This window comes from Macrobrachium nipponense, chromosome 23, assembly GCF_015104395.2.
Source record: "Macrobrachium nipponense isolate FS-2020 chromosome 23, ASM1510439v2, whole genome shotgun sequence".
Taxonomy (NCBI): Eukaryota; Metazoa; Arthropoda; class Malacostraca; order Decapoda; family Palaemonidae; genus Macrobrachium; species Macrobrachium nipponense.
This window is the reverse complement of record NC_061090.1, coordinates 7563164-7589835: the sequence shown is the minus strand read 5'-3', so window position 1 is coordinate 7589835 and position 26672 is coordinate 7563164. Positions and strand designations below refer to the sequence as shown.

At 36.6% G+C, this 26672-nt stretch overlaps 1 protein-coding gene across 1 annotated transcript in view; it reads left to right on the top strand.

Annotated features, from left to right (window-relative positions):
- LOC135198510 (uncharacterized) overlaps window positions 1-26672 on the top strand; it is a 55018-nt gene that overhangs the window by 24587 nt on the left and 3759 nt on the right. The window contains exons 2-12 of the mRNA XM_064226152.1: window positions 5093-5198; window positions 5688-5830; window positions 15756-15956; window positions 16331-16445; window positions 16815-16963; window positions 20631-20741; window positions 21281-21505; window positions 21742-21884; window positions 22342-23095; window positions 23217-23460; window positions 23593-23744. Of these exons, the coding sequence (XP_064082222.1) occupies window positions 5093-5198; window positions 5688-5830; window positions 15756-15956; window positions 16331-16445; window positions 16815-16963; window positions 20631-20741; window positions 21281-21505; window positions 21742-21884; window positions 22342-23095; window positions 23217-23460; window positions 23593-23744 (2343 nt within the window). The remainder of the gene's footprint in view (window positions 1-5092; window positions 5199-5687; window positions 5831-15755; window positions 15957-16330; window positions 16446-16814; window positions 16964-20630; window positions 20742-21280; window positions 21506-21741; window positions 21885-22341; window positions 23096-23216; window positions 23461-23592; window positions 23745-26672) is intronic.

Genomic DNA, 26672 nt, shown 5'->3' with positions numbered 1-26672 from the left:
ATATTTTTGTCCCCTTTTGTTGGTTTGATTTGGTGTCCTTTTACTCGTGATAACAATCCACACTAGAAGTGGCTGTTTCCCTAAACCCTTGGTTTAATTTTTTTAGTACAGTCTCCCCTTTATCTGAACCATTTTCTTCATTGGCGCTTGATTAGTTTGGTTTAGTTTCCCCCGTAATTGTTGGTCCTCTGCTTGTCTGATCGAGTTTCTTTTGCCTCTTGGTTCCGTTTCATTCTACTAATTTGCTCGATCTGTTTTGTTCCGTCTTCCATAACCTTTGACAAAAACGCAAGTTGCTTTTTTATTCTTCACCCCATAACAGTATCCCATATCAATATGGGGAGACGTGACATGATATGCTCTTGATTCCTTTGGGGTAGTGGCCATAGAAATTGCTACCCGTTCGTTTATCAGTGAGAATTAAGGGATGCGGTTGCTAGCCCCAGACTTGCTCAGTGTGCGTTCAGGGGAATTTCTTAGTCTTCACCCATCCAGTATTGATCAGCCATGAACGCTCGTCTTCTTCGAAGTTCTGAAGACCAGTGATGAAGCCAATCATCCCAAATGGTAAGAATCGAAATGCTAAGACATGCAACCCCTACGCAATATATATATATAATATATATATATATAATATACTAGATATATATATATATATATATATATATATTGTGTGTGTGTGTGTGTGTTTTTGTAAATAAATTCTTCTGTTAAAACAGGTTACGTCTCGAGTATAAAAGGCAAGTAGTGAATGGAAGGAGGAGTTTTACATAGCGAAATATATAGTGGGATATATGCCTCTTCGTGATGCCTGGGGTCACCGCCCAGGCATCACCTAAGGGTCATATCTCCTGCTATATATTTCGCTATGTAAAACTCCTTCTCCCATTCACTACTTGATAAGGGTTGAAGTTATTCCACCGAAATATAGTCCTTAGCTTTAAATCAGCGTGTTTTAGTGGCCTTTTATACTTATATATACATATAATATATATATAATATAAATATAATGTATATATATACACATACTTATATGAGAGGGTCACACACAATTATTATTATTGTTATTATTACTATACGCTAGAAATTCATTCTCGTTGTTGGAGAGTTCCACTTCATTTTCTCTGTTGGCTACGTATCAGATCATTGCATTTGCTTTAGCGGCGTCGTTCCTCTCCCCCTGATTCCTTCCTGCAATCTCTCTTTAAAATCTTCCGTTTTCCATTAGTCCTTCTTCCCCCTCTGCGTTTATCATCAATGTGCATCTCATTACTCAGTTCCCGCTGTTGTCATCAGGGGGAAGTACGCCTTGTGGCCCCTTCAGTCATGAACTGGGTCCTGGTTCGAATATATTATTATAATTATTATTATTATTATTATTATTATTATTATTATTATTATTATTATTATTATTATTATTATTATTCTTTTGACTTTAAAGATGTTTTCCTAATATTTAAAACAGGTCGCATTGATACTGTACAAAATTCTTGGTCATAGTTTTACGCAAAAAAAAAAAAAAAAAGAATAAGTAATAATAGTAATGATACTAATATACTAATAATAATAATAATTAATAATAATATAATTATTATATTATTATTATTAATTATTATTATTATTATTATTATTATTATTATTATTATTATTATTATTATTATTATTTATTATTATTATTTCTTAAAACATCCATGTCCTTATCTTAGATCCACTATCTATACATATTTATTTATTCAGGAAGTCGTAAAAAAACAAAAGCACTAAGAATCCCGTAGTTCATGTCTATAACTGATTTTTTACATAGACATTTTGTCTCCGAGCATTCTTATTATTATTATTATTATTATTATTATTATTATTATTATTATTATTATTATTATTATTATTATTAAGTCACTAGATGTAAAATTACCTAAAACTTACGGATAACGAATCAATTACATCAATATGAAATGAGTCTGTAAGGTGTTTCCCCAAATACTGCAGCGGTATCTGAAACGGTATTCAGCCTTATTATCACCGTGGCTGATAATGTAGGTTGATGAATGTCTTAACGTGGTTTATGGTGGTAGGTAGTCGACCGTTTTCTATGCTGCTACTACATCTGGTTGGTTTGTATACATATGAGGGTTGCGGTGTGTTTACACACACCTGATTGTGAGACTGGCTTTCAGTTTGATCATTCGTTTGAAAGCCAGTATTTGGCTGGTTGGTCGAACGTACTGACACTGTTTTATTTGTCGCAAATATTTAGGTTTATTTACTTGGCCGAGACTCTTGAAACTTTTATTTCTCTCGCCCTTTCGCTTGTTGTCCGACAAGGAAGGTTAAGCACATCGGCTTTGGTAATTACTTAGATAAGTGACCACTGATTCATGCCAGAGGGAGTCGGCTACATAAGCCTTTTTTAATCCGTGGGTCAGGGTGAATATATATATATATATATATATATATATATATATATATATATATATATATATATATATATATATTATATATATACATATATACATATATATACATACATACATATATACATACCCGCATACATACATTATATATACTACCTACAAGAAGTACGCAGTGAAATAAAATTTCAGAATTGTGACCGGATTTTCACCGTTGACAAAGACAGCTTTTCAGTCACTTCTATTAATATCTTTTCAATTATCAGCCAACATAGAACAATCACATGTTGAAGCCATCACCGCCATTACAAATTTTAACATATTAAAATATGATATTGGAGTCGTTCGTGTAATCCCTTGCATACAAGGGCTAAAGACTTAATTAAAAAACTGTGCCCCGTCAGAGCTGACTTATTTTTCCCAAATTCTGTCAGTCTGTTATTACTAATTGGTAGAAAATAAAATTGTGAATAAAATATAAGAGTACTTATATTTTATTCACAAGTTTAGTAACAGGAATATCAAGGCTTGTTATCTGAATAGGGATAAGTATCATTAGTACCCTTGCACTGTGGTATTTACGTTTTTTTTCTCATTGTCGTAAAAAATAGTTACTAGGAGTTACTGATAATATTCCCAAGTTATACCTCGACCTACTTTTCTAAGAGGTTAATGGATATGTCAGTGTTTTGATTTCATCTGTAGGTGGTATATATAACAAAATGTATATATATGTGTGTGTGTGTGTGTGTGTGTAAGTGCAATAGTATGAGAAAAATTGAATCAACAGCGGACGGTAAAGAATAGCAAAAACCCATTGAAACAAAATTAATTTTCCCAGTAAGCGTCTTATCTTGCTATAACCGCACTGGATTGTCCAGGGGTCTTATCAGCTCCTCGGTCTGGCCATTCTCCCTGGAAGTGGGTGGGTGGGAGAATGCCCTTGAAGTGGGTGGCTTGGTGGGCGGGAGAATGCCCTTGAAGTGGGCGGGCGGGTGTTTGGATCGACTCATTCTGGGATAAAACCATTCCCGTGTCAGACTCTCCAAAGACGTGTCGTGGGGAGAGGAAAGTGCCGCCCCCCGAGGCTTAAAAGGGAACTTACGACCGCCCCGCTCGGTGGGTGGTCATAATTCCAGCATTTCGGCTTTCATTGGGACCCAAAGTTCCTTGACAATGCCACCGCTTTTATAGAAAGAGGTGGGGAACTTACCACATAACGACCGATACAATGATATTTTCCCTGTATTTTTATTTTTGCTTTTTGTTTTAATCAGTTGGTATTTTCTTTTCTCTACTTGCTGTTTTACCTAAATGTATCAAACATATTGAAAATGGCAGATTCGCTAACTTACTTTAAATCATAAATCTAACTTATATACTATTAGTAAAATTACTGATATTTCATGAAATTAGCGAAGGAGGACTAATTTAACGCAAAATATTGATGAAGGATAGTGGCTGTAATTTTAGATTCAGGGAAATTATGATAAATGTTTTGTATAATTTATACGAAAATATAATCTGTTTCATCTATCTTTATCCCTTGTATGAATGAGCTACATTTACATTTAAGCTAAACGTTACCTTTTCACGAATAACGAACCTCATCACTGTGATAGAGGCCTTGACAATAGAGGTCATTCCTCCACTGAAATCTACAGTATATCTACCCCCCCTCCCCCCTTGATTCCTATACCAATTTCTCCCCCCCCCCCCCCCTTCCCTACCCAAGGGTCCACCTCACCCTCCACAATATCTCACAGTTCAACTGTGTCTACTGTAGCTCACAGAAAATGGCACCTGAAACGTTACTACATCATATAATATATATATATATAGGATATATTATATATATATATATATATATATATAGTATATATATATATATATATATAATATGGTGTAATTTCTTACCTTTTGGTGTTTTTATGGGCTCCTTTTATTAGATGGAATTCTGTTTTAACAGAAAGCGTATTATAGTCTATATATATAATCTATATTATATATATATATATATGTATATGTGTATATATATATATATAGATATTGTATATATATATATATACTATTATATATTATATATATATATATATATATATAGATATATAATATATTATATATATATATATATATATTTATATATATTTTATATAGATATAATATTATATATATATATATGATATAGATATATATATATACTATATACATATACATTGTATATAATATATATATATATATATATATATATATATATATATATATACCTACATACATATATATATATATATTTATATATATATACATACATATATATTATATATATATATATATATTATACCTACATATATATATATAATTATATATATATATATATATATAAATCCTGTGTATGACACAATCATGTGTGCATGACACTTGTCAATTCCGGTATTCATGACCGGTAGTATTCTTTTGTAAATGTGTACATGAATAGATGCATTTGCAGCATTCACAAGATAAATTCATCTACAGTATGAAATAATTAATCATTTTCCCATTGAAAAGAGAGATTAGATTTTGTTGGTTTTTATGAATTTTTAATTTCTAGATGTATAGCTCATTGTAATCATCTGTTCGTTTTCTTTTATTCCATTTTAATCCACATCCCTCTGACCTTTATTCTTTTTTTTTATCTCTTCCAGGACTCGAAGATGGACTCCCTTGTCCAGCAACTGGACCTCTACAGTCGGCAAGGTATCCCGAAGCAGCCTCACCTGTTAGCCTGTCAGACATATCAGATAGAACAAGGTCAGTTAAGGCGTTGTTTTTCTCGGAATTGTTATGACTACCTGACTACTCGGCAACGGATGTGTTGTAATAACTGCCCGTGTTCGTTTTCTCAGTGTTATATTTCATTTCCTCCTCTCTCCTCCTCTCGTCTCTCTCTCTCTAATCCTCTCTTCGGCCTCTCTCTTCTCTCATTCTCTCTCTCTCCCCGTTTATGTGAATTGGTTGTATAAATGGTACAATATTTTTTTCAATAAAAGATGAAACATAATCTTTCAGGATTTTATAGTAAATTATTATTATTAATATATCACAACAAGTACTTTTAGACCTTTTACGAGTGCATTTTTGCACTCTGAATTTAGTGCAAGGTTATAAGTTACCATAACAAATCATAATTTATTTGCCTTATATCTGTTGAAATCAGTCTTATTCGGAGACGTACTTAAGAATATCAAAAGTGGTACGTCATTCTTGATTTATTTTGATCACATTCCATTACCTCCACAGAGGTAGTAGTAGAGGACAGCTGGCGCGTCCTGGTCGAAGGGCACGAGCAGCTGGACGACCGGCAGGAGCAGCAGCAGAGTGCCATCTGGGAGCTGGTTGAGACCGAGGCTACTTACATCCACATGCTCAAAGTCATTACAGATGTGAGTCTTCGCCGCCGCCATTTCTATTTCTGTCCTTTTTTGTTTTAGGGATTGATTTTTTTTTTTTTTTTTTTTTATGTTTACAAAGTACATTTTTTTTCATTTTTTCAATGTTAAGGAGTTAATTGTTCCATTTTTCAAGTTTACGCAGTTAATTTTTTTTTCCATTTTTTAAGGTCAGGGAGTTCATTTTTCCATTTTTCAAGTTTAGAGTTCATTTTTTTCCATTTTTCAAGTCAAGGTGTTAATTTTATAGTTTTTTTTCCAAGTTCAGGGTGTAATTTTTTTTTCCTCTCTTTTTTTTTCAAATTTAGTGACCTTTTTTTTCACTTTTCAAGTTTAGGGAGTTAACTTTTTCTATTTTTCAAGATTAGGGGGTTAATGTTTTCCATTATTCAAGTTTAGAGAGTTGACTTTTTTTTCTATTTTCCAAGATGTGGGGATTATTTATTTCCATTATTCAAGTTTAGCGAGTTATTATTTTCCATTTTCAAGGTTTAGGGAGTTAAATTTTTCAGGTTGAAGTTCATTTTTTCCCCCATTGTGTACTGCAGTTTGGACTGCAATGGCTCTACGCTTCTAATCTCGCTTTGCATATTGAAAGATCTGAATTTAGTGTCGCGGAGAGAAGCGATTTGCGTATGCAAAATTCCTTGTGGCACTGCTAACGTACGCAGTGAATTGTATGCCTTTACTCTGCTTGCAACAGTTCTTTTTTTTTTCATTTTTTCATTCCTTTGTTTCTGCTTGATATTACCTCGTGATTGTGGCTATTGAAGGACTTTATTCCCTTATCGTGGTTGAAAGTCTCGTCGTTGAATACTTTTATGTTATCGCGGTTCCTTCTCCCTCATATTTCAAAACCCAAATAATATTGCACAAGTAATCGTGTAGTTATAATCATTATGTTACGAAGCCCCTTTTTTTATTCATTTCTTTTTTTTTACACAGAAAAGTTGTTCTCTAGGCTGTTAATTAATGCAAGACTTTCAGCACGTATTTACAAGAAAATCCATCTTAACACGACGAGGAATAAAATATTTTATTGAGCAAAATAAGAGATAATTTTTTCCTCAGAGTTCATGGCTATTACGCTTTTATAATCCCATGAACGTTCAGTGTTTAGAAATAGTTTTATACTTGCAATTACGGAAGTGATTAGATGTTCCAGGTTCCTGCTTCCAGCAATTTAGTTTTTCATTGCCACCTTCCATGGGTGAAGATTGCCCGAAGCAAATGGCACGAGGATAATTGCCAGGTAAATTGCGAAGAGGGTTAATGATCTTATTGACCTTCAAAGGCCCCAGATCAGCCAAAACCCTCGCAAATTCCGGGCTAATATATGCTCCCCATTGGCTTTGATATTTAGAATTCCCTTGATAGTGGCAGTGTTTATAGACAATCACAAATGCCATCTTACAGATCGAATGTTTTTATACATATATAGATTATACTATATATACCTATGAATGTATGTATTTATATTTATTTATTTTGTGAGTTGAAGTTAGACAGGGTTGGAGGCACCGTCGTTCTAGATTAGCCATGAATTTTAAGAAAATAGTTGGGCCTGCAAGTCTTACATTTCGGTACGGTCGATTGTCATTTTGTAAAGGCTATTATTTCTCTTGTATTTTGTGTTCTGATCATATTCTGTTTATTTTTATCACCATCATGATTGTTCATAAGTACGTTTAGTATATGAAGATTTATTGATTGTAGCCATCACGAGTAACAGCGTCCCAGTAGCCTAATTGTCCTTTGCCTTAATTGAAAGTAGTGGTCTTCATGAGGTTTTTTAGGATAAGAAACTTCAGGCTGTGTAGAGCTTTTAATCCTGGTACACAAAAGGAATGTCCGTAGCGAGGCTTTTATTTTTAGATTCCTGTCTTTATGACGCTTTTATTACTTTGGAAACTCCGAATTATGCCTTTTACGTTGAGAGAGAGAGAGAGAGAGAGAGAGAGAGAGAGAGAGAGAGAGAGAGAGAGAGAGAGAGAGAGAGTGTGTATATAACTGGAAGCGCGTAAAAACACCACTAGGCTCAAGTTAAGGTTCTTAGTGGCACCGGTAAGCCTTAGATACTTCAAGGACTTTGTCTCGGGTAATAGGATATCATGGAGGTTGTTTGATCCTTAATGACGTAGCATCCAAGGACTCTTCACTGACATTCTCTTAAAATGGAAGATAAAACTTAATCAAATTTATAAAGGCCTCTCTCTCTCTCTCTCTCTCTCTCTCTCTCTCTCTCTCTCGCTCCTCTTCTCTCTCTTCTCTCTCTCTCTCTCCGTTTGTATGTGTCTGTGCCCGTGTTTGTTTATGTGCGAACGCGTGGTGTTGTCTTGGCTTCAGTTAAAACTGAAAATAACATTTAACAAAAAGTTTTTCCCTCGTGAAATTTGGATGCCCCAGTTTGACAGGTAAAATCAATGTTTTCGTGACACGCCTTTGCACTTAACAAACTTTAGAAAAAAGAACAGTATATAGGTACCACCATCCTCTTCTTAAGGAAGACCTTTGTTTTGAGTTAATTTTAACTAAAAAAAAAAAAAAAAACTGTCTCGCCAACATCCCAACTCTCATGAGAGGAGGAGGAACTTAAACAGCCCTCATCGTAACACTCATGAATCGTACCCACTTCGCTGCTTTATAAGTTTTAGCGACGGCTAAAGCAGGATTAATATTTGTGACGTCATTGGTAGGTGGCCATAAAAGAAAACAAAGAAAACGAATAATTTAAGGGTCACTATGGAAATTGTTTGCCCGCACCCATTCTCTATCTCTTTCACGACCTTGTGTGAGAGAGGTCCCCCGTTAATCTCCAGGTACTGGAAGGTAGTTTCCTTGTTCTTCACTCTGGTGGGGTCAAATACTAACTGATGACTTTATTTTTACCTGAACGTCAGTCACATCAGCCACGTGACGTCATGCGCGAGATTGTCCTATTTTGGTCAGAAGCCGTCTAACCCTGTGCTATATTAATTCTGAACTACAGGGCGCTTATTAGGCAATTAACCCCACGCCCGTCATCTCAAGACCTTTCCTCTATTAAGGGTTCTCGCTCGCATTTAGGGCTTGCAATTTAAAAATGGATTAACTCCAAAATGGAAGTGTGTCCATTTTATAATGCCCTCTTTCTTGATCTCATATCATGGGAAAACAGTTTGGAAAGCCCGTAGTATTTTAGCCAATAGTTGTGACATTCCAGTCGGTTCTCTTTGTCGTTTAGCGGGAGACTTACGAAAACTGGTTTTGGATCTCTCTCTCTCTCTCTTCTTCTCTTAATCTGCTCTCTCCCCCCCAACTCTCGTCTCTCTCTCTCTCTCTCTCTCTCTCTCTCGTATTAGGAGTCACAAGAATTTTAGGAGTGTATGCGTGTGTGTGTTTGTGTGTGTGGACTGATCCTATCCTATTAGGAGTCATAAATTATGACAGGAACTCTCTCTCTCTCTCTCTCTCTCTCTCTCTCTCTCTCTCTCTCTCTCTCGCTCTCTCTCTCGCTCTCTCTGTATGGGTGTGTGGACTGATCCTATCCTATTAGGAGTCATAAATTATGACAAGAGTTTTAGGAATCGCTCGCTCTGTCTGAAGAATTATCCCTATTAGGAGTCATCAAGTACGAAGAGACTTTGGAAAACAGGGAATGCTGGATTGGAACTCGAGGTACATTCGATAATCCTCTTAGGCACGATTTTTGTTGGTGCCTCTCATGTTTTTTACGTGGCTAGTATTGATATCTCTCTCTCTCTCTCTCTCTCTCTCTCTCTCTCTCTCTCTCTCTCTCTCTCTCTCTCTCTCTCTCTCTCTCTCTCTCTCTCACTTGGAAAAAACTTTGCTTCGTTAGAGTATTGCTGTAGGTAAAAACTTTGTTAGGGATTCGCCGGATTTTAAACTCAAATTGAGTTGGTGAAGACTTATTGAGTCTTTTACCTTAAAGTCATTGGAATACATTCAAAACCAAATTGAATTTTCTTTGGTAACTGGATTAGGAATTCAAGGAATATGCAAATCTCCGGCGAGTTGCCTTTTTCACGTACTTGGATTTGAGTAGCGATTTTATACAACTTTTCATTTGCATACCGTATATCGAATTGTCAGAAAAGAGGTAAGCCGTTTCTTTTCAGGTGGTAAAGGTCACTATTATCTTCATCAACGTCTCATGACAGCAGGAAATACATTTATTTTCAGAAGTTTCTTTCCCTCTTGATGCTCATTTTGACAGCGTCTCTAATTTTGTTCTTTCCCTCTCCTACGGTAGAAGGCTTCCTTTCACGTTTGATCCTCTTCTTGTGACCACTGTCGGTGACTTCATGTTCACCTCGTATGACCAATTTTAGAACCCCCGAAATTTGAAGGCTATTTTAAGACAGTTTTTCAATTGTCATCGGTGTATTCCGTTTAAAATTTAGCAGTCTATTAATGGTTTCATTGAAGATAACTTTGAATGGGTAGTTTTCATTTGGCTTTTTTTATGATTTTTTGTGGTATGCTTCTCGGAACTTCCCTCAAAGCTTCGTGATTTGTTGAAGATTTGATACAAAATGTTTTAATTTATATTCTTCGTCTAAGTATTATTCTTTGGGACTTCTTGTAAAAAAAAAAACTTGTAATTCATAGAACTCTTCTTAAAACGTCGACATTTATTAAAACGTTCATGAACGTTTCCTTTTCCCGTTGACGGATATTACTTTAGGGCTGACTTGTGAAAGAGAAAAGTTAACGAACTACAGTGCTGTACCTTAAGAACTCTGTTAAGCTGGTGCTCTGCCCTAATTTCGGCTTTTTTTGGATGGGGTGACTGTTACAGAACCTCAGCTGAGGCTGATTGCTTCAAGTGTGCAAGACAGCGCAGTTGCCAGCAATTATTGCGACTTGAACAAGCTGCCGTAGAAACAAAGTTTAAGGAACGAAGTTGGTTCTGACTTGGCGTACAGACCTCATTAGAAGTTTCATGTGGCTGCAATTATCGTTCCCAGTATTCTGACAATTCTGATTTGGAAAGTGGGGACTCTCTCTCTCTCTCTCTCTCTCTCTCTCTCTCTCTCTCTCTCTCTCTCTCTCTCTCTCTCTCTCTCTCTTCGTATTTCGCAACTCCCCTGGAAGAAAAGGAATTCCAAGTTAGATAAACTCCATCCCTTCCATGACGCACAATTCATACTTAATGAAGCAATTACGGTTCAATTCGGGAGTTTTATTTCTTCTATTTTTTCCTTCCAAATCCCAGTTTCTAAAATCATAAATATTTATAGAAGCGGTTCCAAGTAAATTATGGATCTGCTGGAAGTGGGATGCCTTGTTATTTTCCGGCTGGATCTCTCCGAATCGATTTTCTACTGTTGCTGATGCTCCTCCTCACTACTGCAGGTGGAATTATAGTGTTTAGCTACAGTTCTCGGATATGATGGTAATACTCACAGCTTCAGGAAGACGTATGCAGCTGTGACTATCAGGAATAATATAATGATAATAATAAACTTTCACGCATCTCGAATATGATGATGATACTCACAGCTACAATACTTTAGGAGTAAGTATGTGGCTGTAACTATCAGGCAGAATAATAATTAATAATAATAATGGGAAAGTAAGTCCCTAGTGATTTGCCTGTTTGATTTTGTTATTTAAAATACTGTATAGCAGAAAGGAGGACCGTGAAGGTCATCGAAAGCTTTTTCCTGTATATATTTTAAATAATAATAATAATAATAATAATAATAATAATACTAATAATAATAATAATAATAATAATAATAAACTACTTCAGGAAGGAAAATTTATAGGTAAGCAGAGTTATTTTTCACTTGCATTTTTAAAATTTTGTCGGAAACATACAAAACCAGTTTCTTCTCAGGTCACATATGTTTGCTTTCTGCTCTCTCGCGCCGAATAAAATGTCAGGGCAGCGCCGTGTTTGGTGTAAGAGCCTCTTTCTTTTTCTCTGTTTTATTCCCTTTTTTCTTCTCTTGTTCTTCTTTTTATTGCGTCCAGAATCTTGGACCATGTGAAGACTGTGTGTTAGTTTGCCAAAATGCCCTTTGTCATTGAAGTGTTCAAAAATTATATATATATATGTATATATATATATATATATATATATATATATATATATATATATATATAGGTAAAGTGAATTTAGATATTAAAGGACATTTGTAGCTTGAATTGATATATATATATATATATATTATATATATATATATATATATATATATATATATATATATATATATACTATACCCAGAGAGATAAAAAGAGAGAGAGTTCCATATAGAATATAGATGCTAGGGCGTGTTGTGAAATACACAGTGCCAGTGTATAAATGGGCTAATGACATTGCACAATTTCTTTCATAGTCTGTAGTGAAATGCGTGATTGTTTGTAAATTTAGTAAAAATTAACAATATCAACCTGAAGCCCTGACAGTTGCGTTACTGCTTCTGAACAAAATTTAAGTATTATCACCTCGGGTCAAAAACTTTTTACACTAATGTATGACAATTAACTGTAGATCAATTGGTGAAATGTACTACTGCGGCCGTTAATGTTTTAAATATAGCTGGTATATTGCAGAGTAACCTCAAATTTGAAGGAGATGTTCTTGAAAGCAAGTAGCAGAATGGTGAGTAGTAGCAGTGAGTGACTTGAATGTTCTCATGCAGTGGGGATTACATGCTCTGGATAAATGAGGCATTAGTGTATACCTTCCGTCCTTCAATAAACCAAACAAAAGGTCGCGTCGGGTTGCATTCTCATTGACATGTGAGGCTTCTAATTATGCTAATGCGTAGGCAACCAAAGGTCATTCTTTGATAGCCGCGGAAAACTCCCGAATGCTTTCCAAACTTTTCCTTTTCGCTCGTTTTTTTCCCCTTTCTCGCAACCGTTACTGAGTGGGGTTGAAAAGTCGGTACTTGTGTATGTTTGATTTTATTTTGTTTTATTTCGTCACATTTCCCCGTCATTTATACGTAAAAGATCATTAAAATGACTCGTGGGTGTCTCCACGAGGCAAATTCTACCTGTAAAAGTCGGCCGTATTTTTGCTGCCGGGTTCTAAATATAAACTCTGCTGAGCGAAAGTAGAGGAAAATGAGTGGAAGGAAGGAGTCGGGCAGACGTCGACATTCGTCACGCCACTTTTTCGTATTCCTGGACATCCATCCAGAAAGGCCCGCGAGAGAGAGAGAGAAGAAAAAAAAAAGGGGGGGGGGGGGGAGGTGTTAAGGAAACGATATGATGAAAATGTGAAGCAAGGAATAAGGAAATATTTGAGAGGGTAAAGTGAGCGGGCGAGAGAAAACAAAAATACAATTGTTTCAAAAACTCTTATGATAAAAATTGTGAGACTGTGAAGAAGAAAATCTCCGGCAAGATGCAGTCATGAGAGAGAGAGAGAGAGAGAGAGAGAGAGAGAGAGAGAGAGAGAGAGAGAAATACGGCGAGTTGAAAGAACGCGTGATGAAAATATGAGTCATTTAAATGATAGCTGTGCCGCCACAAATATAAATCAAAGATAAAACAAAAGCGTCGAGAGATGCGCGGTGTGACAACCGCAGAAAATGGCAGCGGCCATGACGCCGGAAGATTAAGGAGACGGGAAATGCAACAAAGGAAGAGAAAAGAAAAATAGAAAAACGAAATGGAGACTTCTCCGAAATAAAAACAGGTGAGAGTTATTTCTGGGGAGTTCGTCTGATTCATAAAGACAGAGTATGAAAAATGTATAAATAAAAAATGTGTTTGGGGCTGAAGGTTTAGGTAAGTTTTTCTCTTTCTTGGAACCTTAACTGAAAACAATTATGGATGGAGTCAACAGACTTCAACCCAAGTCGAGGGGTCCTGAAGGAAATCAACCTACACAGACAGAGACAAAGACAAGTTATAGGAATACTTGATTGATTAAATAATTATGAGGGAAGAGAAAATGTTACCGATGCACCAGAATTCGGAAAATAGACATCACTGCACGAGGCAAACTATTTCACATTTCAGTTGTCGCCAAAAACAAATTTGCAGAATTCTTCTTGTATTCAACTATTGGGAGAAAATAAAAACAAATTATGCTACCAATAGATACATAGATAAATGGATAGCGGATCACTTTTTTTGAGAGAGATTACAAGGACACGACCTTTTGGACTTTTTCTTCCAATCTTTGAAGTGGATTTATAGACAGCTCGAATCAAAATCATTTATGTTGTTTTTGCAAACCGTACGCCTGAGGATAACAAATAAATGAATGGTAGAAATACGGGGTACTGACGCGACTCAATAAAGTAAACGCGTCAAAACAGCAAGTATTTGGGCGCTTGGTTTTACTTAACCCCCTAAGGATTTAGTTTTAGGTTTTTTGTCCGCTGCAATTTCAGTGTTTGCCGTGAAGTGGTAACCGCCGCCGTGTTCTGTCCTCGAAATATACGTTTTTCAAAACAGTATCGCCAAATTGGAAAGTGTGTCCGGCATTCGCAATAAAATCGAATTCAGAATTCGGGAAAATTTCATTCCCTTCCTCCTCCTCCTCCCCTTCTTTCCGTAATCATTCCTTTGTAGTGGACGCAGGCCCTGATGGATTTCCCCCGGCCGGAAATTCAAATGATGCGGTGTTGGCCAGATTAGTTTCTCTCTCTCTCTCTCTCTCTCCTCTCTCTCCTCTCTCTCTCTCTCTCTCTCTCAGAACACGCTGTGCGAAATTTCTAAAAGGTATTAGTTATAAATAGTCCGAAAGTAAGCCTATTGCTACCCCACGCTCATACACACCCGTTCTCTTGGGATACATTTTTAAAACCCTTTTGTCTTTATTACTCCTGTATTCAGCATAAACGTATTTGTTCGCACAGATGTATACATTGGAAAGCAGTCTATGAAACATATTGTCCAATCTACAGACTCTCTCTCTCTCTCTCTCTCTCTCTCTCTCTCTCTCGCAAGTAGCCATTCTAAAACAGGAAGAAACGGTCATGCAACTCTGTTGAGCAACTGTAGTCGGGCTAAAATCGTGTCTTGAGCTTAAAACTTGTCAGGTCAAGGACATAGTTTTATTCTCCCAGAAATTTTAGATTTGTCGCTACAAATATGTTGCATTCCTTCCTTGCAAATGTTATTCTGTATCATACGTACATATGTGCACAAGTGTTTATGTATAATTTAAAACACTTTGTGAACACATGATCGTGTATGCGTATACATACTGTATTATTTACATTATCCGGTGGTGTCATTTTCATTAGCAGCTTTTTCTTTTAATTTGGCATTGCGAAAAAGTCTTGAAAATGCTTTTCAACTCGTTAATCGCATCAGGGCAGAATTACGCCGAACTGAATCTAATCCACATTCAGTACTGTATGCGGAGTAGAAGATTAGGAAAAGTACCCTACTACTTTTCACAGTGTTTTTAGTGCTGTATGAATAAGCTTTCTCAGACACCCACGGGACTGGGATAGTTTTTATTTCCTCAAGTTTTACCTGTGCGTTTTTTTACGTTTGTATTCTGTAGTTCTCAGTTACTGTGGTACTTACATTCTTCATGGTACATGAGCATTTCATTTGAATTTTCATTGATGTGTGGTTAGATAAGTAACGAAATTATCTCCAAGGTTTGTCCTTTATCAGGATTTATTTAATAGTTTATGCAGACATATTTTCAAAATATTCGCCTTAGTCGTCATAGAAAAAGTAACTGTAAACGTTATCCATATTTCCTTACTCTGCCGATGCTGCTGCTGTTGACCGACCTCAATTCTTCCTTCCTTAAGGAGGCAGGTCTGTGGCTTCCTTCGCCTTCAACCACCACACTTGCCTTTTCCTTGTTTTCTTCCCGTCTCCCTGTTTTCTTCGGACCTGGGCTACGGAAGATCATTATGCTAACCATCCCACCCTAACTTTTACGGAATAAAAGAAGGGAACATTCCACCTTTCCCTTCCGCAGCTGTTTTTGTCGTGCTTATGCAACCTACAAAACGAATCCCTGTTGTGCGAGATCGACACCGACAAGCTGTTCAGCAACATCCAGGAGATCTACAACGCCAACCTCACCTTCTGGAGGGAACACATCTGTAGGATGCTGGAGGTGGCGCGGTCGAGCAGGCAGCCTCTGGACCCGTCGCTCCTCTCAGATGGCTTCTACAAGGTACTGGGGATGCTGGTTAAGTGTTTTTGCCTTAGGTTTTTGGGTGTTTTTCTATAAGATACTAAAAAAAATATATTCTTGAGAATGAATGGTGGCAAGAAAAAAAAAACTGAATATCGCTCGATCATTTTGACACAAAAATTGGTTTGTCTTTCTGTTCTCAAATGCATAATGTGTATATATGCATAAATTTTACTATTTTACAAACAGACTTTGAATTCATATATGGGGTTAAGTGCTCTCAAATTTTGTTATTGTACGTGCAATAGTTTTTTTCATGTTGTCTTTTAATATAGTTATTCAATTTCTCACCAAGAACGATATTTATTCTGTGCCTTTATTCACCTATTTTATTCCTGTTCTTTTGTTTCTAGTTCGACGAGTTGTTTCATCCGTACACCCGTTACTGTCTAGACCAGAGTCACTGCCAGCTCTATTGCAAGGAGAAGGACCATGACAACGAATATTTCAAAATGTATTTGGCGGTGAGTTCCGTGCGACAGTTAGCCTCCCCCGTGTTCACATTGTTCAGAGAATATTAAGCCATTTTTATGGGTTGGTCCTTTCATTGTGAAACGATCGGGGTATGTCGTATTTGAATGGACATGAATTGGATCACTAATTGTTTGAACTTATTGAATGATAAAGGCAATTGGATACTCGTTGTTTGTATTGCTATCGTAACTATATATATATATATATATATATATATATATATATATATATATATATATATATATATATATATATGTAGTAGAGAAAATTGGTAATTTTTTTTGTATGTATTGATATATTTCTTTGCAAGTGCCTTACACCCGATGATAACGATTTTTTTTTTTTTTTTGGTATATTTTTCAGTGTGTGAAACACAGAAGGAATGCAATAGACTTAGATTAGTGGACATTCTCGTGCAGCCTATGCAGAGACTGACCAAATATTCCCTCCTCCTGAAGGCGATCCATAAAAAGACAAATTCGGAAGACCATAAAATCATTCTTCAGGATATGGTGAGTTACGGATGCAAATCCAGCATGAATGAGTATCTGCATTTTTTTTCCACAGAAAGAAAATAACGGTGAGTTCAGGTGTAAGCCGCGGGATATATGCATTTGCATTTATTTATTTATTTTCAGAGAAAAAACGGCGAGTTACAGAAACAAACCAAACCTAAATACACTATGAACTTTACAAATTCAAGCAAATGAATATATAGCATCTCAATATGTATATATATATATATATATATATATATATATATATATATATATATATATATATATATATATATATATTATATATTATATATATATATATATATATATATATATATATATATATATATATATATACTTTGAGAGTTACGAATGCAAATCATATGGATGAATGCAACTTTATATCCATTAGAGTTTATATTAAATCTTAAGTTAAAATTTTTGGAGGATTAGATAAATTGGGCTCATTATAATGGAGTCGAACAGCTATTTTCATTGTTAGTTTAGATTGCCATACTTTTATTTCACTGTGCGTTATCTGTTGTTGTGACACATACACGCACACCCACAAATAAATATTGCCTACAGTTTGTCTTCAGTCCCAGCTGCATTGCTTCCTTTGGCATTCAAACTCCTTGTGCCATCTTCCCTTCTAGCTCTCCAACTCCATTTTTTTTTGCAACATTGTTCTCCTTTTATTCATTATGACTCGGTCGCCTGCTTATCACCGTGATTACAAAGCTCATATACCGGGCATGCATACCCAGATGGGCGTTCATTCCTAAAGGCTTAGTCTATCCTATTGTCTTTACAAAGCATTTGAGAACAATAGAAATATATTTTTTTTAAAAGGTGCCTAGTGTCACATTTTTTTTTCTATGGGGACGTTCCTTCCTACGAGAGGCCGCTGCCTTCCAGCCATAAAAAAAATCGCTTTTGTCAGAACATTTTCTTTTGTGAATTTTCTTCTTCCCCCTCGTTTATCCCAGGTCTCCCTTCCTCCTCTTCTTTTTTTATTTTCTCCTCTTCCTTCTGGAATACGCCTTATTATTATTTAAATTAAATTCTATTTGTACCCTTTCTCTTTTGTTTGCTTCATCCAGACCGGTGCCACGTAATAGGAAAAGCAGCCGTTCTTTAGCAATAACTATTTCATCTTGATTGCTTTTGCTTTGACTTATTTCAAGTGAAGTTCTCCTCCTGTGAGGAATTTCCGAGGGGTTAAAGCTGGGGATTCATCCTTGGTCAAGAAGAAACCAGATTGATAGAGGTTAACGCTCCCTATGGGAATATTTTACTGCACAACGTCAAAGAACGCCGTTAGTAATGATCTAACGGCGCATGTAAGTACGGGATAGTATTCTGATTGTTAATTAGAGCTTCGGGGTTAATTCAGAGAGTAAGATGAAAATTAATGTTTTGATCTAAAAATTAAATACTAACGTCATAGACAGAATGACAGTAGAAAAAGTAAGCTACTCATGTGATTTGTTAATTCTCACAAGTTGATTAGTTATTTTTGTACTCTTAAAACCCATGGTTTTCTGTGAAAAGGAGAAATTGACACTAAACAGAAATTATCTGATGGCACACGTAAATACTGAAAAATAGAACTGCCCGTTGCTGGAAGTTGTAACTTTTCAGGTTCTGTTAGAAAGAGTTCAGCACAAAACCAGGACCATTCCATGTAATGAATGAATTTCCCGAAATCCTTCAGGCATGTTGTGGAAAAGACAGGTCATATTATTCCCTCTGTGTGAAAGAGAAATTCTTTTCCCTTGCTGTCTCTGGAAGAAGCGTCTAATGGTATTAGGTCATTGGTCGTGTTTCTCTTCAAGAAATCTCGTTTGAGGAGTGAAACTGTTGTCAGTATTAGGACTTTTCTGTTACTGATCTGCATTCCTATTTCATTATCAAAGTAAGATTAATTTCTGCTCCTGTTAAGAAAAAAAACTAGACGGGAGTATGTTCTTATTTTCCAAATTTATTTGGTGTTAAATGTTCACGAGTTTCAAAACCATTTGAGTCAACATCCATGAGAGAGAGAGAGAGAGAGAGAGAGAGAGAGAGAGAGAGAGAGAGAGAGAGAGAGAGAGAGAGAGAGAAATATTTACCCGAGTGGATAAAGCTATTACTTATTCGAGTGTAATTCTTCTAGTGCTTGTCTGTTGACTCCGAAAGGTAGTAATATTATTGAAGAAGTGTTGAATGTTCACGTGTTTTTAAAGAATGATATCAACAGGCCGTGAGAAATACGCGATTGATATATTTACCCGTTTATTCTTCTATGTGTTCGAGTGTAACTCTTGTAGCGCCACTTGGATTGGTACCAGGATTAATAGAGTACAGGGTTAGACCGTCCCATCGTTACTGCGCATATTTGTGACGTCATTGGTAGGTGGCCATAAAAGAAAACCAAGAAAACAAAAAAAATTAAGGGTCACTATGGGAATTATTTGCCCACACCCATTACCTATCTCTTTCACGACCTTGTGTGAGAGGGGTCCCCGTTATTCTCCAGGTACTGGAAGGTAGTTTCCTTGTTCTTCACTTTGGTGGGGTCAAATACTGACTGATGACATTTTTTACCTGAACCTCAGTCAGATCAGCAACGTGGCGTCATGCGCGAGATTGTCCTATTTCGGTCAGAAGCGGTCTAACCCTGTACTCTATTAATCCTGGATTGGTACGAGGTAAATGTTAGTGGTATAATATTACTGGAGTGTGAGTTTAATGCCCTTAATGTAAAGTTAATAAGTTGTGTACATGTTTCCACGTACCAGTCCAGGTGGTTGGAATAGTTAAATTTATCCGTAGTCTGAAAATAACATTTTATATTTTCTTCAGGTGATTTATTACTTTCCAAAAAAAATTGGATTTATTGATGTCACCCCAGACTTCCTGTTATTAACAGCATGACTGTGTGTGTTTTGACTTTAAAAAAAAACTAATGTAAATTATGTTTTAGACAGGTTTTGAATGGAAATAATTTACACGTTGGTATTTTAAACTGAACCGTATAACCAGTAGAAAATTACTATCCACTTTTTTCATTGGTGGTTTTGCAGTTGGATTTGATTGGAAATGATTTGGTAGTGTTTGATCTGATAACTTGGCACTGGCACCACCAGGTTCTTCAGTGCCCGGCCGATTGCTGTTTTGTTTTCAGGAGAGGGGTAGAAACTACTGTCATTTTATATGAAGAGGAAAGTGGACTTTTTTTTTGTGGATCTAAAAGTCAACTCACATATAGTACTACAAATCAGTTTTACTTTTTGGAATCTAGTATTTTTTATAAATTAATTATACTATTAAGCTAAAGACCAAACTCGTTCACTTTTAATGAATACCTTCTCAGTATATAATTTGGCACTTTTAACTTTCTTTTTTTTTTTAATTCCGCTGTTTTAAGCCTAATACTTTAAAAATTAATTTTATTATTTTAAGTCCAATGCTTTGGACTCTTGTGTCTTTTTTCCAAAAAGTAATTTTACTTTTTAATTTATTTAAGTTATATGATGGTTTTCACAAAACACGTTTACTCTCAAGTCGCATGCTCACCTCGCGGTCAATATTACAATATAGCTTTAATTTTTATTGCACTAATCTACTATCATAAAATTATGGTGTTATTCTTTATAATCGTGAGAACATTAATCTGAACACTTCATTTCTTTCGCAGATAACGCATGTCGAGAACTTCGTATCTAATGTGAATTCTGCTCTGAGGCATAAACACGAACAGGAAAGATTACGCGACATTGCCAAAAGAATAGAGGCATACGAAGCAGTGGTAAGGAAGCTGCATTGTTTTTCATACAGAAATTCCATTTGTGCCATATACAGTAGTAATCCTCATTGAGATTCACTCTATTAAAATATCGTACCAGTCTCATTAATATTTACTTCCTTTTAGTATCTCCTTGTCAATCACTTACCTTGCTCAGTGATACTTACTATTTAGAAAAAATGCATTAGCTTTTTTTTCCTCTCCATCGTTGAGAAAATTTATTTGCAAATGACATTATCAGGCATCACAATTACATGGTTCAGAAGATTTCAAGCTGACTCTCACCTTTCTTGTTCATAACTGAAGGGATGATCCATTGTTAGAGTAGTGAAAGTAATGTTTTGCAGAACAGAATTTATTCATTGAACACCTCTTCAAGTACTGTCGGTTATCAGCAAGTAATTGCTAGAACATGTAATGTTCATTTTAATAACGGGAACCGGTTGGTTCTGGCAATTTACAGATTATACAAATTATTTTTTGATTACAAGTAACTTTTTATAACATTGTTAAATGATGATCACACACTTCTTTTCAATCAGGAGGCTCGTGATGACGAGTTAGAGAAAGTAGTCAAGAATTATTCCGACCTAAGCCTAACTCAGCCTATGCCTGGATGCCCCGAACATCTTCCACGCCACATCCTTCACCACGGTGACCTTAGACTAAGGGACCCTCATTCTTCCAAGATGGATGTGCACGTTTTCCTCTTTACAGATCTATTGCTCATTACCAAAGTGACTCAGCGTAAGGCAGAGAAGGTCAAGGTAGGGGAAAAGCTTTGATGTTTGTGAAGATGTGAATGTGAGGGTATGGGTGTGTATGCATGTGTTCTATGTATTGTACAGAATTTTATTATTGATATAAATTTGAGACCCAAAATTTGGTGACCGTGTGCATAAAATACTGGTACTATATGTACATATAATGTGGTTTTGTATTTTATGACAAAACCATCGCAGGCCCTTACGACTAGATTTAATGTATAATTGCTTTCCAACAGATTATTCGACCACCATATCATGTAGAGCGTCTGATTATTGTAGATCTCAAGGATACAAATTCCATTGGCCTTGTCTCCATTAATGAGTGGAATGTAGCCGTGGCGGCATTTACGCTTCAGTGTCCTGACCAAAAAACCCACAGGTAGTTTATGAAGTGTTTTAAGTTATTTTTAGACTTGGTTTCGGTATCATTGAAAGGTAACATGAATTACTTCAGTTTTGAATACAGTTACAAAATTGTAAAATTCCTTACGTTGACATATTTAAATGAAGGCATTTTTTCATTTAGCAAACCAAGTGCATTTTTAATAGTCTACTGAACACGGGCTCTGATATCAACTTGATAATTACCAATACTAACCTATGAATGACCAAGCCTTCAGTATCATAATATTCTCTCAATATCAGTTACCAATAACACAGTAACCTTTAAATTTTAGAATAACAGGGAGACCTAACTTCTTTTGAATGTAGCTAAAATCATCATGCAAAAATTCTTGAATTTTGTAAAGTCAAAGGATTTCAGAGGTCCAATATATGTGTTGAATTTCTCTTGAAGGTATTTGGCTGCAAAACTAAATACAGTATTCTCTTTTTAGGAGTTGGCATGATGCCCTAAAGCGTGCAAAGGAGCAGTACAAGGAAGCTCAACAGGCCCGTGACGTAATGATATATGAAGACATTACTTGTGTGGGTCATTTGGCTCCTCGATCTCCTCGCCCAGGTTCCTCTAGAGCCTCCAGGGTATCAAGCCTTGCACATTCACACTCAGGTTCCATTGACCTAAATGAACATTCTCCCGCATCCACACACCATCCTCCTAGTTTTGATATGTCAGAAATCAGGGCATCTAGTGCATCCAGTGACGATTCCATTGCTCCCACTGAGGGTGAAATCCAAAGATCCAAATCACTGGAAAGTGGGGCTTATACATCTGCATCCCCACGGCCAGATCGTCGCCCAGCATTTCCAAAAACACCTAACACACTTAGTGTAGTACCTCCTTATTCTACTGGTCAGTCCCTCCCAAATCTTACTGTCGAATCTGCCAACTCCCTTCGTGTACCTAATAATCTGAGCAATAACCCAAAAGCTTTGTCTGCATGTAACCGTGGGGTCTCTTATCCTCCTCCTTCACCTCGCACTCTAAGAAGATCAGCTCCAGTACCTCAGTCTCGAAACCCACCTCTAATAAAAACTAGGCATGTCACTTCCATGGTTGGGTCACCTCAAGAAGTAGACCAAGCAGATCAAGATGACTCTTCAAGAAGTGGTGGTCCGCGAAGAATATCACGCACTGATAGAATGGACAACCGTCGATACCATACAGCTGGTGCTATTGATGACATTAAGGTTTGTAAGTTGGTTCAGAGTATGTGAAATTATTTAAAAAGTGCGTAATATTTTACAGAGTTCTACGGATATCATTTGTAATTAAAAACCATTATGTATTTCATTATTTTTATATTTTCAGAAACAAGACACAAAAGATGCAACAATTCATAAGCGTCTCTCCTGGAATTATGGCCAAGGTCCCCCTCCCTCACGGGACCTAGGTAATGATCAAGGAAAACTAGGTCGTCACAAGCATGCTGTGAAGAGCATTTCCTGCGAGTCTATGCATAGCTCATCAGGAGTCTCTTCAACCTCATCACTTCATCGATCTATGGGTTCTGAAGTTGAAACTTTAGAAAATATAGATGATAATGAACTCGAAGGTGAAGTAGTCTGTTACTTTTATTCTTTCATTTTGCTGTAAATATGTAGTTTTAAAATGTGGTACATTCTTCAAATACTGAATATAAAAAGTACAAGTTTAGTAGTAAGAGTAATGAAAAATACTTTTGCAGATGGTGAAAGTACTGTAGTTGATTTGACAGTGAGTGATTGTACCAGTTTGAAGATATCACCTCATATTTCAACAACATATATCTGCCATGACTCTGACATTACCCTTGGTGTATGCTCACAGTACATAACTCAGCCAAACAATGCTGCTGAGGTAAGTTCATGAGAGGGATTGTTTTTGCAAGATGGTGTACTGGGATGAATATTAGCCAAATAATATCAGTTTTACTGTATGTATTTAGTTTCACATTTGTTGTAAAAAGAGAAAATACTACTGTTAATCTGTACTTAAGTGTTGTCCTTAGATTTGGGAAGTAGTGTATGTGGTCAGTGGTCCTTGTTTATTATAGTTTATTAATCATTGAGTAGTTCACATTACTCACAAGTGGATGTTATTTTTCAGTTGCCTAATGATTATGTATAAAATATAGATAATGGCTAATTCAAATGTTTTAAATCTACTTATGTTACTCTTTTGCTATTGATTGTTAATCACTTGAAATAGGAATGATAATTTGATGCTCTTAAAACCTGCATCATAGTCACATTCAAGATAAATTCTGCACTGTTAATTCATGGTCAAGACTTAGATGAGCAAGGGAATATTTGTTTGATTCTAGGTCAGAAGTCGAGGTTACAGCAGTTCTCGTTATGCTTTCCATGTAAGTGCAATTGTTGACAAGCACGAGTCTGCACTAAAAAATTTTCAAAATATTTTGTAGAGAAAAATGGCAAATCTTAAGGGACATTTGCATTTTTCTTAGATTTATAAACCAAGTCTTTATAAGGATATTCTATTGGTGCATTTGGAACTGGTTGAAGTTTGAGAACTCGGTTTCAAAATTTGGCGGTCTCCCTCTTGTGGGACTATGGGTAACCACTTGTGCGCACAATTTTATACCATAAGTTTAAAAGTCAGTCTTCAATGTCATATGTCTGTCTAAAGGTCTCATCAGAGGCTCAGACAATGGCCAAGGGAGACCTTATAGGACTAACACGACATCTCACTATAGTCAGACAAGGAACTCTGCCATCTACTGAATAGAGAAACTGACAAGACTTACTACTTGTACAATGCCAACCAGCAAAGATGACACATTTGCTTGATAGATATCTGCCGTAGACTTCTTGACTGAATCTCACATCTCTTTTGTAACTCTCCAAGAATAACCTAGCTTTTGTAGGAGCTGGCTAGTCTCCATTTATGAAGCTAGCGTGCCTGACAGAGCATGTGTACATAGTTGTTTTAGCAGTGTAGGCCATAAGGGTTTATACCGACACCTTTTTTTATAGGTGAGCGAGTCAGAGAGTTCTGACATGTCCAATTTAGCAGTTCTCTGGTATTATAGCAATATTTTACTAGAAATAACGCTAAACGGACTTATTTCACGGAGCGACACGGCTTCCTCGCCCAGAAATACATTTTTCCTATGTCAAAATCCCTTTTTTTCTCCACCAGTAGTGGCAGTTGGTTAAAGGTACCATTTGGCATGCAGCCATGGGGCCCCAAAGGTCATCCTGAGCTTGTGAGTGACCAGCAAAAGTTAATTACTCTTTGGATCACTCAGAATAGAGGAAGGATGTTTACTATATGTAAATATTGTCCCAAAGGTGCAGGCGAGCACCCTCCATTACTACCCAGGGGTCCAGTACTGGCAAACATAACACTGCAATATTTCTGTTTAATCATTTGGTAAACAGGTATATCACCAAAATCTCCGTATGTCCAAGTGCAGGGATCACTCCTTCCCCAACACCACATATTCTTGTCATGTCTTGCATACATGACAAACATGGTGGTGTTATTGCTAATAAGCACACTACTGAGTGCCTCGCCAACTCCTCTTGCATTTCAAATAGCGAACCCCCATCTCAAGGATGTTGATGTGCAGGTGAGAACCCTGGTTCCACACACCTGAGACAAATGAATCATTCAAGTGTAACTACTCTCTCTCTCTCTCTCTCTCTCTCTCTCTCTCTCTCTCTCTCTCTCTCTCTCTCTCTCTCTCTCTCTTTTCCAAGAAGTCTATTTCTGGTGGGGTGGTGTTTAGAGGCACTCCTCTTAGGAGGTGCCTGTGTTCCAAACAGCTTGCAAGGTTTCCCTTAACTCCTCCATCCAAGGGACTCTTGAGTATCAGGGGATCAGCTGTTTTAGCCGCCATGTCTAGGCAACTGTATGTTATTAGTTCTTCCAGAGATGACAGGTGCTCTAGAAAGATTGCCAGCACCAGGCTGGTTGTTCCCAATAGGCCAGGAATTATACCTCAGAGCTTGGCAAGGAGTGTGGACAGGTTAGGGGCTTGCCATACCAGCAGTGATCTGCAAACATTGATACTTGACCTACTGTCTGGAGATCATATGGACATCTCCAAGTTTATCAAGATCCCTATGCTGTGACAAAAGTTACAAGAAAATCCCTCTCTTGCAAAAGTGGATCCCTGACATGTGAGCCTAAACTGATAATAAGAGTAACTCTCATGATTACTTTAGTGGCAGTTGGCAAACTGGAACACTTTACTTCCTCAAGTCTGGATGCTTGGGCACCCAGAAGTATTCATTCATACTTCATATCTAGAGAATGGAATGGAATGGAATATATAATTTGAGTTTTGGCCAAGGGCAGAGCACTGGGACCTATGAGGTCATTCAGTGCTGGAAAGGATATTGAGAGGTAGGTTTGAAAGGTGTAACAGGAGGAACACCTCAGTTACATTATGAAATAGTTAGGAGACTGGATAACAAGATGGAAGAAAGATAATATGAATGGAGATACTGTAAAAGGAATCATGCCTCTTTAAGACTAGGTTGGCTCACAGGTTCATGGTTGGCGTGAGAGGAAAGTAATAGACCCCCAAAACTTTTCCTCTTCTTCCAAAGTCACTCCAGAGACAGAAAAGCTTGTATCCATATTCAGCTGTTAAGATTTACATCATACCTACAGACTCTTATCACAACTATCTCTGATGTAGAAAGGGAAGCCCTCTCCACCAGGAGTTCTTTCAATGCAAGGTTGTTCATCAGCCAACAGACCAATGGGTCTACCAGTAAGGGGCAGGTCTCTGCTTCTTCTGGGAGATAGTAC